General features: G+C 50.8%; 2 protein-coding genes and 1 non-coding gene across 6 annotated transcripts in view; all 3 read left to right on the top strand.

Annotated features, from left to right (window-relative positions):
• The window catches only part of SPG7 (SPG7 matrix AAA peptidase subunit, paraplegin), a 42,053-nt gene extending 31,849 nt beyond the window's left edge, over window positions 1–10,204 (top strand). For all 4 annotated transcript variants that reach the window (XM_040615634.1, XM_040615635.1, XM_040615636.1 and 1 more), the window contains 6 exons: window positions 442–552; window positions 3,938–4,053; window positions 5,259–5,415; window positions 5,962–6,125; window positions 7,185–7,262; window positions 9,029–10,204. In XM_040615634.1, the coding sequence (XP_040471568.1) occupies window positions 442–552; window positions 3,938–4,053; window positions 5,259–5,415; window positions 5,962–6,125; window positions 7,185–7,262; window positions 9,029–9,238 (836 nt within the window). In that variant the 3' untranslated portion in view covers window positions 9,239–10,204. The remainder of the gene's footprint in view (window positions 1–441; window positions 553–3,937; window positions 4,054–5,258; window positions 5,416–5,961; window positions 6,126–7,184; window positions 7,263–9,028) is intronic.
• A 1,114-nt stretch (window positions 10,205–11,318) lies between these two features.
• Window positions 11,319–16,525, top strand: RPL13 (ribosomal protein L13). Its single transcript, XM_040615638.1, has 6 exons — window positions 11,319–11,418; window positions 11,733–11,848; window positions 12,328–12,469; window positions 13,876–14,049; window positions 15,298–15,354; window positions 16,323–16,525. The coding sequence occupies exons 2-6, from the start codon at window positions 11,745–11,747 to the stop codon at window positions 16,479–16,481; spliced, it is 636 nt and encodes a 211-aa protein (XP_040471572.1). The 5' UTR covers window positions 11,319–11,418; window positions 11,733–11,744; the 3' UTR covers window positions 16,482–16,525.
• On the top strand, window positions 12,078–12,159 carry LOC121098168. Its single transcript, XR_005831195.1, has one exon. It is a non-coding gene; the product is annotated as a small nucleolar RNA MBII-202 (small nucleolar RNA).
• Window positions 16,526–17,953: the final 1,428 nt, after the last annotated feature.

The raw sequence follows: 17,953 nt of genomic DNA, 5'->3' as shown, positions 1-17,953 counted from the left end.
CTCTAACAGGCCCCAGCACACTGCCTCTTCGTGACTTCTTTCAGCAGCCCCCCGCCACCGTCACCCACACACACAAACTCGGAACAGATGTTTTTTCTCTTCCGCACAGAGGTTGTGCAGTTGCTGTATGAACAGTGCAGCAGCCCATGCCAACCCAGACTGCCCACACCACTCCCCTGTTGCTGAGAGCCAGCCTTGGCTTTAGCCTGTTTATTGATTGCTGAACTCTGTCCTCTGTGTGGCAATGCAGCATTCATTGCCAAGGCTGTTGTATTGTTCAAATCCAACGTAAACACCGTGGACTAGGTTTACTCTCTGTTCCCAAGGCAGGCTATTTGGCTTCCTTAGGTCCTTCTCCAGATTTGTTCTTGCCTGTTCTGTCCTCTCAGATCTCTGTCGCATAACAAATCTGATGTAATTCTTGTAAACTCTTGTCTACAGGAGCTGACATAGCAAATATATGTAACGAGGCTGCTCTTCATGCTGCTAGAGAAGGTCACAAATCCATCGATACTTCAAACTTTGAGTATGCTGTGGAAAGAGTCATTGCCGGTAAGTGATCCAGCCATTTCTGTTGCTGTCTTGCTAGTCTGTACCACGCTTCTTGAGAGAAGTCTCAAGTTGAGTGGGTCACATTTGAGGAAGACGGATGGGTCCGAACTGTGCTCTGTCCTGTGGAGCCGTCCTGAAAGCCTTTAGATGCCATAGTCACAGAAAGTTCTCCGAACAGGACCCCGGATGGATCGATCTTCCTGAATCTGCAGGCCACCTGAACCTGTAGCTCAGGGAGGATGGCCAGTAGCAAAACAGTAAAGAGAGAAATTCAAATCTGTATGGCTTTTTTTAGTTTAAAAAGGTTTTGGGGTTTGGTGTGGGGCTTTTTTAAAGAAAAAGAGTGGAAGTATCTCTGGGACTTTCTTGCTGTTCTGGACACCTGCTACATAAACAGGAATAGCAAACAGGCTACGCATCCTCAACAGCAAGAAATTAGAGATTTTTCTTTCTGGCCTCAAAGCCCAGGCTTTGATGAATTGGCAGAATAAACGGAAAGACAGTAGAGTACTGTTCTCCCTCTGAGAACATCCTGTCAGCCTTTCGCTGTCGCTTGTGCGATTGCCAGCAGAGGAACCTCTGGAGATTACCCTGTAGCAGTATATTATAGGGAGGGGAAAAAGAGTTCCCAGAACTCTTGACTTCACCTGAGGGATTTGAGTCTGGTGGGGTTTGATCTGAACTGCCCTGTAGCCAAGCCATGGTTTTCATAATCAGACACTTAACTGCTTCCAGGCTGCAGTGTCATTACCAGGAGGTGAGCCTGAGCAAACAGGCTGGCATTCTGTGCTTTTCTTAGTAGAGCGTATGGAACAGGATGTTTGTACTAGGTCAGTTATTTCCTGATCCTGAAATTTAGTCCTCAGTTTGCTTTATCAGAAAATGCCTTAACAATTCCTCATGTAAAAGAAAATTTTAGAGAAAATTCCAGGCAGTTTCACCTGCCTCTTAGAAATGAAACCCTTGGAGTGCTCAGGTAACCATGGCCATGCTTGCACAAAGCCGAAACTGTACTCAGCAGCTCCTAGGAATGGACAGCGAGATGACTCTTAACTGTAATGCAGAAGTCCCCATCAGCCAGAGCAAAGGTGTGCTTTACTTCCCATCTGCAGGCAAAAACCCACCAAAACTGTAGAGATTTGCTTGGATTTTCTTGCTGAATTCCACCCTTGCCTTAGCTCCCCAGACTTGGAAGATAAGGAAAAAAGCAAAGTAAGGCCACAGGGGATGTGTAGCAGAAGGGATATCTGGGATTAATGTGGTGGGGCATTGCAGGGCATAAGCTTCAGCAGTTTCACTGCTGACAAGCTGGCTTACTTCACTAAGGCTCTGTGGTGTGTAGGAGGCCATAAAGTCTTTTTTGTTGCTTAATCGGATTCTTTCATATTAGCAGGACCTGGCTATTTTTTCTAGACCAAGTCTAAAAGACCCCAAACAACCCTCCAGGCCCATATATTAAATTTACCCTCGCCATGTAATAGGAATGCTTCTGGGTTTCATAATCCAGAGGGCATTTCAGTTGCTATAAAAGCTTTTCTTGAAAGAAAAAAAGATATTACTGTGCTTTCCATTATAAGCTTCTGGTTTGAATAAGAGTGGTGTGGAATCAAAAGAGAACTTTGCAAGTCCAGAGGCTCTGTCAGCCTTAAAGCTTTGTGTTGCTGTAAGGGAGGAGTAAGAACTTCTCTCTGTGGTAGTTCCCATTGTGTTTTTAGTTTGGGAACAGAAAGCAGTTAGTAAGTCAGGTCTCCTGGGAGTGAGGGAGGAAACCTGCTGACTGCACAGGGGCTTTTAGCGGTTGTCTTTAGAAGATGTAATGGAGCCTCTTTTCTTGTTAGGGTTTGTATACACTGTGTAAGGCCAGCAAAGATGCACCAGAGCTGTTTCCTGGGTTGTTTGTCTCATGAGTGTGGAAAGTATAGGCCTTCAGAGAACTTTCCTGCCTGGAGATTACATTATGTAGGAAAAGAAATAATCTTTGTAGGCACAGTGCGTGCTGTTGTGAAGAGTACAGTCCCTCCCACCTTGGTGGGCTGACAGAGGAATGCTTCCAGAATTTTTAAACTGTGTATGTGTGTATATATATATATAGTGTATATATACATCTTTCTATGGAAAGAGACATTCAGGCACATGCACAGACACTGCTGAAGACGGGGTAAGGGACTGACTGATGAAAATCAAGGCTGTTGCAATTAATCTGCTGTTCCATCACCATCATGCCTTGCAGGGCACAGTGGTTTCCAGGGCCCCTGAGCAGTAATTTTGCAAGATCTGCCACACTAATTTTGCTGTTTCCCTGTTTAATAAAGCTCTTGACTTTGTTTAAAAATTAATGTTAATAGAATGTTGTTTTCCAAGACATCAGGTAGGCTGCTCTTGACTCTGCCTGCTCTACCCCCTACTGTTCCTGGCACTGTGCGGAGACATCGGGTTTAAAGTACTGGTACCTTTTTGCTTTCCACATGCAGAGCTATGAGTGCTCGATATGCAGTGTATTCTGTAGTTAACATCTTTTCTACGTGCTAGAAGTTTTACTTCCGTTCAGCATTTATTTATTTTTAATCCTAATTGGACTTGATTCTGTGTTATGGACTACTGGGTTGGAAAACCGAAACTTTCAAAAATCACCTTTTTGGAGGAAGTATTAAGTGTGAGTTATGGTTTAATTTGCTAGTTCCCAGGGGCCTGAGAATAAGCTTATATGAAGCATGCCAGGTGTAATCAGAGACATTTTCAGGGTCTGGAGAAAGATTTTTGTATATACTCTTGGTCTTTTGCTGATTTGAACACTCCTAATGCACAAGAATCTCAACGGGGGCCTCTCATATATAATGCAACATCTTGCTTCTCTCATGTTCTGCCTAAGGGACTGAAAAAAAACATACAGCGAAATCAGTGTGATATCTAGCTTGTCTGTTTCGGGTTTTGTTGTTTTGGGGTTTGGTTTGGGGCTTTTTTCCCCTCCAAATGGTAGACTGACTTGTTGCAGATCTGTCCCTGGGCAGAGATATAGCGTAACATGCCTTTGGCAGACCTGGGAACAGAACAGAGCTTTACATTCGAGAGCTGTGATCTAATCAAATGTTAAATTATTTGCCTAATGATTAAGTCTGTTGTAAGGAGAGGGGAAAAAGTTTCTGCCAGTGTTTTCAAGCAATCCAGCTGTGGATTGCTTTCTGCTGCAGGGGCAGAGAGCACCTCTTCCACAGCACATAATTGAAGGGCTTTTTACGGCCTCTCCCTAGAATGGAGTGCAACATGAAACTTGCTGGCTGTTCAGCCACACTCTGTGCTAGCTTGTGCACTTAAGTGTACATGGTTATGCCCTACCAATTACACCTCTTGCCAGCTTCTTACTGAATCCTTGTCCGCGTTCCTGTAGGCACCGCCAAGAGAAGTAAGATCTTGTCACCAGAAGAGAGGAAGGTTGTGGCATTTCATGAATCAGGTCATGCGTTGGTTGGCTGGCTGCTGGAGCACACCGAGGCTGTGATGAAGGTAACTCCACTACCAGCTGTTGTGTAATGAAGCCTGTCACAGGGTGGGAAAACAGTACTTTGGGGTTCCCCTGTCCAAGATGCACTGATTGCTTTGTAGTACTTGTGTTGAATCCTGCTGCATTACCCTGGCCTCCATGAGCTTGGAGCTGTGAATACTGCAGCAAAATAAATGGCAAATACAGGATCATAGAATCATTTAGGTTGGAAAGGGTCTTTGAGATCGAGTCCAGCCGTTTAACCTAACACTGCCGAATCTACCACTAAGCCATGTCCCTAAGATAGGCTGTGGAGAAGTCCGTTATTAGGCTCTATTGATGATAGCAATGGTGCAAAGCTGATTAATGAGCTGTAGGAGAAGCCTTGCAGTTAAAAGCCAACTGTAAAGCTCTTTGGAGCAACTGAGTCCCCTGACACTGCTGCTCAGTTCGTGCGCTAGCTCCAGGCGCAAAGCACTGCTCCATGTGTGCGTGCATGCATATATGATCTCTTCCCCTGCCATGGCTTGCCAGCATGTTGCAGCCAGTGAAGTTATCATTGCAGGAACTGCTCTGATACTGATGGAAAGAGATGTGTTTTTCAGATTGACATTCTTGGTAGCTTGCCTGCCTGAAGCCCTTCTCTGTAGGGAAAGGCCTCGCTTTGGCACCCCGGGGTGCACTCTCTCTGGTGCACATCTCCTTGAAAAGCCTTGACAGTGGGGGGAGGTGGGGACTGGAAACAACAAGGGCAACAGCTCCTTGGCTGGCCACCAGCAGCAAATTCACTTTGAATGACCTGTTGTATAAGCTGAACTGTTGTTAATTACTCTCATTTAATGGGTGGAGGAAATGGCTCTTACTTTTCTGAAGACATCCTGTCTTTCTCCAGGTAGTCTCAGTGATTCTGCGGCACAGTGAACTGTCTGGCTTACAAACTCTGGCCTCCAAAGCAACTCCTAAATCTCAGAATTTCACTGGCTTGCTCTTAAGGACAATTCCCTTTTCATTTCTTCAGCACAAAGTGTATGTCTGTAGCTGTGAAGGCAGAGCCTTCAGCAGAGGAATGGTGACATACTGCAGTCCTTGGCCATGTCTCTGTAGATAGGCCCGTCCATGGCTTCCGACAGATTTCACAGGGAATGCAGGCGCCTCCTTGTTTCCCCTCTGTTGCTGTAGTTAGGAGCTCTTTTGCGCTCTGAACTGAGGGACCGGCTCTGTGTTGCAGGTTTCCATAGCCCCTCGAACAAACGCAGCTCTTGGATTTGCTCAGATCCTTCCGAGAGAGCAGTACCTCTTCACCAAAGAACAGCTGCTGGAGAGGATGTGTATGGCGCTGGGGGGAAGAGTGTCTGAGGCCATCACCTTTAACAAAGTCACTACAGGTGAGGAGCCAGACCCAGGCACAGGCAGGTGGAGGTTGTGCTGAGAGCCTGAACTTCCGTGCTTGCTCTGTCCAAGGGTGATCTGAGCAAGAGACAAGAGGTTTTCTGCACTAGGAGGAAGAAATGTCAAATTGCCTGTTTTGATCTTCGGCTTGCGTTTGTGAGCACAGAGGTCTCTTGCTGTTGGTTGCCACTGTATTGCCTTGGACTTGTTCCAAAGCCTAAGGCCACAGATGGAATTACCTGGTGAGGCTTTTGACACATGGGTAGGCCTAGAGCTTTCTGTGCCGTGTTTCCAACTAGTTATATCCAAATAGGATAACAGCAGGCAGTGGCAGGTAAGCGCTGCACGTGAGCTCGCTGCCAGCAGATCCGCTCACCGTTGTGCATGTCTTGCAGCATGTGTGGGAAGGTCCATCAGCAGGTGGAGTGTTCACCGCTGTGGGTCCTCTGGTCTCTCAACCAGTGGAATGCATGTTTGTGCAGGATGTGCTTCTCTTGCGCTCAGCTCAGAGCTGACAAGCATTGCATCACTCTCTTTCCCAGGAGCACAGGATGACCTGAAGAAGGTGACCCAGATAGCCTACTCTATGGTGAAGCAGTACGGGATGGTGCCCAGCATTGGGCAGCTCTCCTTCCCAGACCTGGAGAGTGCAGCTGGAATTGGTCGGCGCCCTTTCAGCCAGGGACTTCAGCAGATGATGGACCATGTAAGGGCACCCTTGGTTACATGTTCCCATTTGTTCTTTACTGTCTTCACTTCAGTGAAAACACACAAGTAACTTGCACCCAAACAGTTTGCATTTTTCTTTTAGTTAGTAAAGATTAAATCTCAACAAGCGAGCGCTTGCCTTTTCTGTTACAGTGTATTGAAACTATGCCGTGAGGCTTTAAGAACAGCTAAGATCACATAGAGCTGTGAGCTCAGCCCAGTAGCACTGTGCTGCCTGCAGCTGCAGTGAGGGGCTGTGGAATATGCTGCACTGCATAAAGCTGACTGTGAAAGCTGCAGTCCTGGTTCCAGTGTGGACGAGACCCTGGTGAGCTTCTGGGAGACAGGAGGTGCAATTGTGATGTTTGGAGAGAAGGAGACATGCTTTGCAGGGGAAGAAGAATAGTCTGGGGAGATTGGGGAGTTGTGGAACTGCAGATAAATACCCAGCTAGGGAAAGATTCTGTGGCATGAAGTCTCTCCAGGCCCTCGAGAGCCCCTTGTATATCTAAGCATGACTGTGCAGTGCTTAGACTACAAGAAACCTGTGTCTTAAAGATTCAGTTGCACAACTTAAATGTCTCCACTTCCTAGATCAGAGAGACTATCTACCCAAAACAATGGCTCAGACTGAAAAATGTTAGCCTGTTTTGACAGGAAATTGGGCTTCATTAATGAAAAAAAAATTGCCTTATTTGAAAAGTCAAATAGTTGGAAATGAAAAAGTACTGTGGTTCAGAAGTGCTATGGTTGTGCTTCCCTGGGATTTGTGCTGAGCTGCATCTTTTGCTGCTGGACAGCCTCCTGAGGTAGACTGCATTTCCCATCAGCTGGGACTCTACTGAAGAGTTGTACTAGTGCAGGAGTTTACCATTCCTTGTTGTGAGTACTCCTTTGGTGCTTTTTCAGATGGTTTGTCTGTATTTTCTGTTGGTGGGAACAGCTTTCTGCCTGGCTCAGTTTGCAGATCCATCCCTCAGCACTCTCCTTGTTTATTCACATGTTGTGTTTTTTGCCACCTACGCTTCAAATCTCTCGTCTTGTTACTGTCTTCTAGGAAGCAAAAGTCCTAGTGGCTCAGGCTTACAGGCGCACAGAAAAACTCTTATTGGAGAACCGGGACAAGCTGCAAACAGTAAGTTGGTTTTGTTTGGTTGTTTTTGTTTTGTGGGGTTTTCTTTAACTGGTGTTTCTTGCCTTGCTACTTCTTGTGCTCTGCAGTTCAGCTGCTGCAGTGTCTCTGTGGTCCTAGAAAGTCTTGTAGTGGATGTGCTGGGGCTTGTGTTGTGAACAAGGGACTGCTTCCTGCGTATCCCCCAGACTAGGAGCAGACATGGGGAGAGATGTGTGCCTTTTCCAGCAGCAAGTAGTCTGCTTCCTGACACCAGCTGGTATTTGCAGGGTAGAGGAGTCAGAGTGGAAGTGATCAAAGCTAGAATTTGTGTCCCTCACCTGCAATTCTCTGCTAGCCTCTTGGCAGTGTCATTTCCTGGAGAGCAGTGACTGTTTTTTGTGAAGTGTACAAAGGCAGGAACGGCTCATCCTTCTGGGTCCTATAGATGTACAGGAATCAAGTGGACAGCTTCTGGATTTGGTGAAGGAATATGGAACCTGTCACCTTGGCTGATCGGTGCTGGTCCGTGCTTTCTGGTGACTCCAGGCAGTTTTCATCTGCCAGCTCCTTGATACCTGATATACCAAGGCATCCTTGTTGCAGAAGTAGAGCTTTACCTCCTCCCCTTTGTGTCCTGACAGTCCCCACACCAGTCACTGTGGCATGTCCCCATCTCTCTGCCAGGAGCTCTGTACCCATCGCTCTGGGCCGAGCCACTCTTGGGTTGCAGCACCCTGTGTATCTACTTGATCTTTCCTTCAGAAGTCTGGTCCATAACATCCAAAAGTCAGGAGTCAAATAACATTCAAAAGTCAGTTGACCAGGAGTCAACTCAAGTGTTGCATATTTTGGAAATAAAACAGTCCTTTTCCTTAAATCCTTTTAAACAAATAACAACAACAAAATCCCCTTCAACTACACAACTGCAGGCCTGCTGTGCGTAGTAAGGTAGCCAGAGCTTGCTGGCTCAGACACCCTGCTGCTGGCCATATCGCAGCCCTGTCCCCGGAACAGTGCCCTGGGAGTGCTCTGAAGGCAGGCATCGTTAGGGGGTCTCCTCTCTGCAGGCCTCCTCTGTTCTGATTCTTTCATTTAACAGGAGTCAGATGTTTGCTAGAGGCTCATCACAGAAAAACTTTTAAGTTAAGCCAAAGTATCTACAGAGTAAATGTTTTGGCTGCCAGGCCAGTGTGTCACATCTTGTCAGCAGAATTGAGCAGTTCCATGTTTGACAGTCACCTGCTGCTCCAGTGTGGCCCTTCTGCTGGCAGAGGGGCCAGAGAATTCAACTTTTCTGGAGAGGAACTTCTGATGACCTTCAGCCTGTGCCTGCAGGAGCAGACAGCTCTTTGTTAGCACTGTGCATACAGGGGAGGGGTGCCGATCTGACTGTGGTCTCATTTGCTCCTGCTTTGGCATCTCGGGCAGGGCCACAGGTGCAGTGACAGTGGCAGGAAGGGCACTTCTCTAACTGTTCCTGGGCTTATGCCTCGCCAAATCATTCTCTAGATCTTGTTTCGTTGCCTCCAGTCATACTGTGTGTTCTTGGCCAAACACGCTCTTGTGAAAGGTGCCGACAGCCTGGAGAACTTTGTACTGGCTCCAGCAGGCTTTCGGGTCACCCTGCCTGTGGTGTGGTAGCCAGGGGTCTGCTCCTCCCGGGCTGCAGCACGTGCTGTGTCCAGATGTTGAGATCCCACTTGAGCTGGCAGGGAGAAGTTCACATCAGTTCAGAGATTCTGTTTTTGAACGCCTGTGCCTCATTATGTCTTATTTACTCTTTCTAGCTGTCTAATGCCCTCCTGGAGAAAGAAGTGATAAATTACGATGACATTGAAGCTTTGATTGGGCCTCCACCCTACGGGCCAAAGAAAATGATAGCTCCTCAGAGCTGGCTTCAAGCAGAGCGAGACAAGCAGGACACAAGAGATGAAGAAATGCCCCAGCAGCCACCAAACCATGAGGAGGAGGAAGAACCACGCCTGAGACCAGTATGAAGCCCACTCCTGATGTGGAATGGGAGGACTCTGAAGGCTTCTTTTGGACACAGACTCTCTTTTCAGCTCCAGAATCAAAGATACTGAGCAGGGAATCTCTGTGCTGCTGTTACCCAAAAATTGAGGGATGGCTACGTTAGCTCTTCTAATGAGCTTTTTCTTGCAGGAAGGAGAACTCATTAGGATTTTGAAATCAATTCTCAGCAGGGTAGTAGTGATTAGGAGTTGGGCAAGTCTAATCCACTGGCAAGTTCTCTTGTACATGGGAGCAGTGTACATGTTCTTAAGGGTGAAGGATCCTGAGGAGTCCCTGTAAGCCTCTTGCCTGTGGCACAGCCAGAGTGCAGGGCTGTCCCTGTCAGTGCCAGAATGGTCAGTGTAGTGAAACCCCTGTGAGGCTGAGCTGGCTGAGGTGCCGTAGTTCTTGTGCGACTCCGCTGTAACCTTTGGTCATCTCTGCTGCTGAACATAAAATAGAAACAGAAAAAAAGACTTCACTAGAATAAACTGTGCATAACATGCTGCTGTGTTTGCAGAATGTGTCAAGATGCAGTTAATGTGTTTGGGCACATAGGAAGAAGCTTATAGCTACAGAGTTATGCAGGACAAGGAGAAGAACTCTGGCCAGTAACTTTATATGCAGTTTTTAGAGCAAGTGTCCCACAAGCAGAAATTGAGGAAAACCTGTGTGCAGAACCCAGCATAACCCTGCAGTGTGATGTTAGAAACTAGTGTTGCAGAGAGCAGCTCAGAGTTCCACGTTGGAAGACTGGTGGCCCCACTGGCTCAGAGCTCCAGGGATGCTCTCGGGAGCTTGAGCAAAAGCAGGTGTGTTCCTTGGGAAGCCTCGGTAAAAAGCTGCCAGTCCCTCTGGCTCCATCCCCATGGCTCTTGCAAAACAAGCTGTGATGACATGGTCGTCTGCCATTCATCAGGGAAGGCATTAAAATGATTGTTGGTGCCTGGTGTGCTGTGACTGGGTTAATCTTTTAGGAAGGATTATTGTCTCGAGTTATTCCATGAGGATTGTCTGTGACCTGAAAAGACCCAAGCCCAGCGCTGACAGCTTTCAGCTCCCACCCTTCAGGCCGTATGTAATCGTTGTCCTCAGGCTGGGAGCAAGGAGGCTCTTCCTCTCCTGGTGATGGTGGGGAGGATGTTCTGTTCTGCCAGGCATCCTCTCCCCTGTCCCTGCATACAGCCACCTGCATCCACAGAGCCTTGAGCCCTCCCTGGGGCTTCTTGCTGCTGGTGGGGGTGATTTCCCTCTCCTTTGGAGCAGAAGTGGTTTTCTACATCTGGGATGCTACTGCCTGTATTTAATTTTTTTTTTCCTTCTGAACTTGTGCATTTCTTCACAAGCTCATTCTGTGAATTCACTTCTCCAGCAGCAGATGAAATTTCAAATGTTCTTTGATTTTTTTTTTTGTTTGTTTTTTTTTAAGTCGTGGCCATGTTCTGAGGTGCATGAAGAAACCCTTGGCCACAAGGGTGCTGAGGTGCATGCTGGGACACTTGCAGGACAGTGCAGGGTCCTGGTGGCTTCCAGGGTGCAGCCACTGTGGCATGCCTGTCGCTCCAAGGCTGAGAGGCCGCGGCTTGTGCTGCTGTGGGGTCTGGGCTCTGCCAAGGTGTGTGGTGGTCCCTGACCCCTCTCCTGCCCCATGGGCAATTGTGCTGCTCCCCGCAAAGTGGGGAAGGTGGCAGAGTGCTGCTGGGGTGGATGGCAGAGCAGGGGCTGTGCTGCTGTGGGACATCGTTGTGGAGGGGACCAGAGTCCACCGCAGTCCTGCAGGCACCTTGGGGATGGTGTAACCCCTGCCCCGTGTCCATCCCATCCCACCGGCCGTGTGCCCGGCCCATGCTGGAGGTGCCGGGCAGAGCCGCACGGGCCAGCCTTGCGAGGGGGCCGGCTCGACGCGGGAGCCCGGCAGCGGACCCAGCCTGGGTGCGGGCCCGGGGCTCCGTTCGCCCCTCGCTTCCCCGTCGGTGCGTCGCGGGCCCTTTAAGCCGGCGCCATCTTTACTACGGGCGCGGTGGAGCCGCCGCAGGGCACTTCCGGCCCCGTCCTCCTCCTCGGGCCGCTGCTGCGGCGCTGCCCATTGGCTGTCGCTGCGGCACTTCCGGCGCGCGCCGCACCTTCGCTTCCTTTTCCGGTCGGCCATTTGCGGTGGCGGGAGGTGAGTCGGGGCGCTGCCGCGGCCGGGGAACCCATCCGCCGCCATCTGCCCGCCGTGGGCTGTGCCTGGGCCCGGGCTGTGCGCCGCGGCCGCTCGGAGTCCTGCGCGGGGGCCGCGGGCTGGGCCCGCGCCCGGAGATGCCGCTGACAGGATCCCGGCCTGGGCCGGGGGCAGCGGCCTCGGGGGCGTTCTGGGCCTCCCTGGGTGGCGCGGCGGGCGGGGGCGGCCCTTCGCCAGGTCGCTGGGGGGGGGGCCCGCAGCCCTGATATCCCGGCGGAGCCGGCGGCCGCCTTTAGCTCTGCTCGTGTCCGCAGGCCCCAGCAGCCATGGCGCCCAGCCGCAATGGCATGATCCTGAAGCCCCACTTCCACAAGGACTGGCAGCGGCGAGTGGCCACTTGGTTCAACCAGCCCGCCCGCAAGATCCGCAGGTGAGTGCTCGGGGCGCTCCTGCCGGGCCGGCTGCTGCCTGCGTTGGCTCGGGGAGCTGGGGGAGCTTGGCTCGCGGCTTGTATCGGGCTGCTCAGGAAGCTGAAGTGCTGCATCTTTATTTGAAGCCGTTCCCCTGAACTTTCTCGTTAAAGGCTCTGGGATTGCAGCAAGGCGCGCGGTTGGTGTGGGGTCCCTGGTCGGGGTCTGGCCGTTGTAACTGCAGTCAAATGATGAGAAATCTCCGGAATCGCTGTACCACATTGATGATTCCCTTGAACCCTTGTATACCTGATGACTGTAGCTGTTCTGTAGAAGCAGGCGTCAGCCTGCCTGAGCTGTCAGGCCAGGGCTGTGTTTGTTTCAGAGAGATGCCCATGTGGCAGATGCCTCCCCTCAAGGGAGGTCAGCTGGCAGCCTAGGAGTGGCACACCTGGCAGGAATGCTCTCTTCCTGATCGCTGTCCCTGTCAACATTCCAGGAGGAAAGCCCGCCAGGCGAAGGCTCGACGCATTGCACCCCGTCCCGTGGCTGGGCCCATCCGGCCTATAGTGAGGTGCCCTACTATCAGATACCACAAAAAAGTTCGTGCTGGCAGAGGCTTCAGCCTAGAAGAGCTTAAAGTAAGTACAGAGCACGGATCCCAGCCAAATTAACTCTGAACTTGAGCTCGGTTGGCTTGTTCTGTTCTTCTGCACACAGACAGTGGGCAAGTGTCTTGCCTTAGGTGTCGGTATCTGCTGATGCTGGGCAGCCAGGGGAGGCATCTGGTGTTGCTGGCTCTGTGGGAGCATGGAAAGCACTGCTCTGGCGTTTCCTTTGCCTGTGGAGTGGTCTTGCAGCGTACGCCAGAGCAAAAGGTTGCTCTGAAAAGTATATGTCCATTTGTCAGGTCAGACTGTCACTTATACAGAATTCCATTAAAAGTGGATTCTGGAAGAGCCGTAATTCAGTCTCCTGGGGGCCGGGAAGGACTAACAGCTTCTTAATCAATTTGGTTCTCTGTGAAACATGTTTCTATTAATCCTAAAAATTTTAGTCAATTGCTTCTGCTAATCCTAAAAATTTTAGCTAGCCTGTTTGTGTTGTGTATGAGGTAAACCATGCTCAACTTACTCCTAAGAGAAGTAGGGGGTGTTGTGTCAGGAAGGGGAACTGTTCAGCGTAGCCTGGTAGAGTAGCTGTTTCTCATGCAATAGCTATGAGGTGGTTTAGGAACACTGAAAGTCCGTGGGAAGTGTTTGGTGCCCTCCATTGCTTCAGGAAGCTGTTCTCTGTGACCTTCCTGGCTGTGCTGAGCTGATGAGCTGTTAAAAGTTGGATCGTGGTGGTCTGCAGGAACCCTCACCCACGTATCTCCGTACAGTGGGCAGGAAGAAACATCGGTGCTTGCTGGCAGCCAGCATCCACAGCCGTCTCTTGCGAGTTGTTTAGTATCTAATTAAAACATTTATAACAGTGGAATTAGTGTATTGAGGCAGTAAAATTGTTCTTCTGGGTGCCAAATGCTGTGTTACTTTATTTTTCTTTAATTTTTGGTTAATGGTGGAATACAAAATGGTGCGCAGATGTTTGTCTTGAAACAAAAAATGAGGTTATTTCTTGTGCAAGATGGTTACAAAAAATACTTCTTTAATGGAGCTTCCAGTATTCGGTGAGCCAGTTATCTGGACGTTGACTTCATAAATTTGTCATGTTTGTATCGGAGGTTAAACATCCCCCTCATAATTGCTCAGGGGGTTGCACTTTGCTCTCCTGAGAACATCTGCAAAAAACTACTGCAAAGCCTGTGGAACGTTTTCAAGCATTAAAATGCAGGCACCACAATTCCCTTTGTCAGTGGCGCAGTCGGTCCCGCTTGCCAGGCCCTCGTGCTGCCACTGGGCCATTCGGTTGGGTGCTGGGCCTTGCTCAGCCTGTGATGGCTGTGCTTGATCCCTGGTCTGGCTGATGCCTGGAGCAGCTCCCGGCAGCAGCACGCTGGCATTGAGAGTTGTTGGATGCTGACACCACACACTCTTCTCTTCAGCTCGCCGGCATTAACAAAAAGTTTGCCCGAACTATTGGAATCTCTGTGGATCCCCGGCGACGTAACAAGTCTACCGAGTCCCTGCAAGCCAACGTGCAGAGGCTGAAGGAGTACCACTCCAAGCTTATCCTCTTCCCAAGGAAGCCAGCTATGCCCAAGAAGGGAGACAGCTCTGTAAGTACTTCTCAGTTAGCAGCGTTTCACGAGGTCTGTTTCTGGTGATGGGTTCAGAGGTGCGGGCCTCAGCCCATCCATCCTAGTGCTGTGCTGTGTGGTCAGGCGGTGCTCTTCAACGCTTGTTATCATGTAACCTCCCTGGGGGAGCAGCCCTTCTCAGAGGCAGCATGGTTCCCGTGCACGTACGTAGGGCTGAGCCCAGCAAAAAGCCAGGCCTGGTAGAGCAGACTGACGGGGATCTCCTGGGTTACAGCAGTGCTTTGGGGCAGAGTTTTAGCCTAGGGACTGCTGTGCTGCTGGAGGAGTGCAGCTCAGATTTGGGGCTGGGTGGTCTGTCTGCTGAAGCTCTGATTGTTACCCAGCCAGCTGAATTTTAGTTTAATGAAGCTAAATTGTCAGAATAGCTGAGACGTCCATCTGCAGTTGTGTTCTGCTGCATGGAAAGGGTGAGGGAGGCGAAGAGAGACTCTTCAGTGAAAGCCGTGTGTAAGGCAGTCTCGAGAAGGTTGTTGCTGTTGACATGAAAATACGCTTTTCATTAAAATCTCCCTGAGATCCGGAGTATGGTTGGCTTTGGTTGGCTCTGCCTGTGGTGAGTACGCGCTTCCCACAGGGCAGTGCAAGTGCTGAAATTAGGTGGTGCGCTAAAGCTGTCCTCAATCTTCCGGGGAGTCTGTCAGCTCCGAGCCACTTCACCGTAGCGCAGCAGCCCGCTGTCCTTGCGCTGCTGCTCAGAGCAGGGGAAGAAGCGTCTGGAGCTTCTGTACCAGTAGGTAACAGATACGGGCGTCTGAAATGCCATTTCAAATTCGTTCGTTTGAAATCAACAGTTTAAAACTTAAATAATTTTTGTCTAATGCCATTCTCTTAAAAGAAGCTGGAATTAGCCTTAGAAGGAATCAGTGAGGAATATGCTGGGTATCAAACTAAAAATGGCACAGTAGATGTCAGTGGTTTTAGAGCTGGCAGAACTCCTGACAGGTCGCTGCTCCTCTGGCCAGATCCGGGCTAATCAATAGCCAGGCAAAATGCAGGTTGTTGATGCGGCACATCTGTGCCAGATATTCCTGTAGCTGCGCGGCTAAAATGCTGAGTTTGTTACCAGGCGGTGTTAAATCTCCAGTCAGAACTGTTTTAACAGCATGTTGTAGCAGGGTACCTGCAGACAGAGCATGCTCCTGAGGTACTAGCCTGAGAAGTTATATTTTTTTCCTAAATAATTTTTTTTGACATTTTTTTATGCAGGCTGAGGAACTCAAGATGGCGACTCAGCTGACCGGACCGGTTATGCCGATCAAGAATGTAAGTGTCACTAAATCACATTCTCTGCGTGACATAACTGAGACTTAAACTTCACGGAGAGGATTCTCTTCTCGCTGTTCCAGGGCTCAGGGTTGCTGTCTCCAGACGCTTCCCATCCTGGATAAAAGAAAGCCAGGAAAGGGATGAGCTTGTCTTTGTCTTTTGCCAAGAGTACCTTGATCTGTTTGGTTCCTCAGTGTTGCAAAGCAGATTGCAAAGAATTCATTACACAGAGCTCCACTAAATTTTTGTTAACTGTGGAAGTCCTTAAATCACAAGCTGTGTTTAGTGCCTGGAGCTCTCTTCTGCACCCAGAATGTCAGGGGTTGGGGTCAAGACACGTTGGTTGGGAACAGTCCTGTATGTATCCCACTGCTGCCCTAATGACGTGTGAAGCACAGCTGCGTACGTTCTCCCGACAGAGCTGCGGGGGAGCCCCCCAGATCACACGATTCCTGTGAGGGCACAGGTTAAGGCACACATGAAGCATGTTTGTGTTTGTGCTCAGCCCTGCGTCCTCCGGGTGGGCTCGGGGGGTTGTTGGTCCACTCGTCCCTTGAAGGAGCCGGTACCTGTGAAATCTGGGGTGAGGGGTGCACGCTGGTGGCTCGACAGCCCCGGCAGGTTGCGTAGTCGCCATTTGTCTCAAAACACTTGCCGGTTCTGAAAGGCGCTGACAAACCTGACTCAAGACTTCATGTGCTGGTTGGTTTGTTGTTGGTTTGGGGTTTTTTTCCCCGTGGTATGTTCTGGTCTTGTGCTGACGTGCGCTGGCAAATTAGGAAACGGTTGAAATGAGGTGCCTGGTGGGGCGACAGTAAGGGCAGGGCCTGTAGATGGCATAAGTGCTCTTTTCTTAACAGCATCACGGGGCTAGTGGTAAAAGCCTAGCGAGATTAATTGTGTTAAGCCTTAAATACAGTCTCTTCTGATGTGCAGTCTGACTGTCTGGCGCTCTCTCCCACTAGGTTTTCAAACGGGAGAAGGCCCGTGTTATCTCGGAAGACGAGAAGAACTTCAAGGCCTTTGCCAGCCTGCGCATGGCCCGGGCCAACGCCCGTCTCTTTGGGATTCGTGCGAAACGAGCCAAAGAAGCGGCAGAGCAGGATGTGGAGAAGAAGAAATGAACTGTTCTCCCCTAGAACTGTCAATAAAAAAAATGTAGAAATAAGAGTGTGCTGTCTTTTTAGGGCAAACGTACAGAAGCAAGCTGCCCTGCGCCTGCCGGCTCTGCTACAGCGTGTGCTGGTGCAGACCGTGGGCCGCTGTGCGTGGAGGGGTGCTGTGCAGACGTGGGAAACCTCAGCTGCTGTGTTGAGAGAGACTTCGAACTGCCCTGAAAGCAAGTGAAACAGGCCCTGCCTTGTGCCAGCGCCTCAGGGAGGCCCCTCGGCTTTTGTCTGCAGGGAGGCAGCTTCGCAGGCTGGACCCCGCCTGACTAAGGGGGCTGCTTTGGCTGCCAGTTGAGGGTTTTTTTTGAGGTGCCCCCTCCCTGGCAAGCTTTGCTTCCCATTTAACCTGTCTCTATGCCGATATTTCAGACTTAATGAAATCTGAAACCAGATTTAACGAAGCTTTGTGGCAGCACAGTGCTCGTGTGGGGTCCTGCACCCTGGTTTTGGAGGGGAGCAGTGTGCGATGCCAGCACTGGCCTGTGGGACTGCCCAGTCCTGCGCCCGCTGCTGGGGCACCTGCCCTGGGCTTCCCCCGGCTGCAGTTCAACCCCTGCTGCTGCTCCGGGTGTTCTTTAAAACTGTTTTGTTAGGAAATTATCTTGGTGGCATTGAAGAGGAGCCCGACCCCTGCCTGGAGGAGGGTCTGGGGGCTCGGGTCTCTGGCGCGGCAGGGCAGGCGGCAGGGGAGCGAGCGCTGACCCGACCCCTTTGCTGGCTAATCGGTTCCGGGGCTGCTCTGGCTGCGCTGCCCAGCGCCTGTGTCGGGATAATTGAGCCATTTGTATTCATTAGCAGTTCGGTGACAAACTTGGGGATCTGCTGCCGTGAAGCGCCGTGGCAGAGGGGCACCAGCCCACCCCACACACACACACACCCCGAGTCCCAGCACAGCTGGATGACCCGAGATTGCTCAAAAACGGGGGGCAAGGGCTGCCCAGCATGGGGCTGCCAGTGTCACGGCTGACTGCTGGCCTGTCCCAGCCCCCCGGCCCAAGCCTGCGGTGGGATCCTGTGTCCCCCCACGGGTGGGCTCCCCCCGGGCCGTGCTGTGGGGCTGCAGGAGGAGCAGGGAAGGCAGGTGGCCTATTTCTGTCACACGGGCTGGGGATTAGCTCCCAAACCCGGGACTCTGCAGTGCCCTGGTGCTCATTAGCCCTATCTGCATTTTAATCCCTCCAAATACAGGCTAATTACATCATCTTCCATAAAGCCAAGATGAAAGCACCACAGCACTGGGGTGATGTGTGTGGGTGGAGGGTGCTGGGGCAGCCCCCAGCTGAGGGACGGGGTGCCTGGGGCTCGGTGGGTCCAGCTGCTCCAGCAAGCGGGGAGGGCACCCGGTGGTCTTGGGGCACCCCATCCTTGTGCTGGGGGGTGGGCTGAGAGCATAGGGGGCTGGGACCAGGATGGGCCTCGGGCACCCC

The sequence above is a fragment of the Falco naumanni genome, chromosome 15 (genome assembly GCF_017639655.2).
Source record: "Falco naumanni isolate bFalNau1 chromosome 15, bFalNau1.pat, whole genome shotgun sequence".
Classification (NCBI taxonomy): domain Eukaryota; kingdom Metazoa; phylum Chordata; class Aves; order Falconiformes; family Falconidae; genus Falco; species Falco naumanni.
The sequence above is the reverse complement of the archived record's forward strand: the minus strand, read 5'-3'. Positions and strand labels throughout refer to the sequence as shown.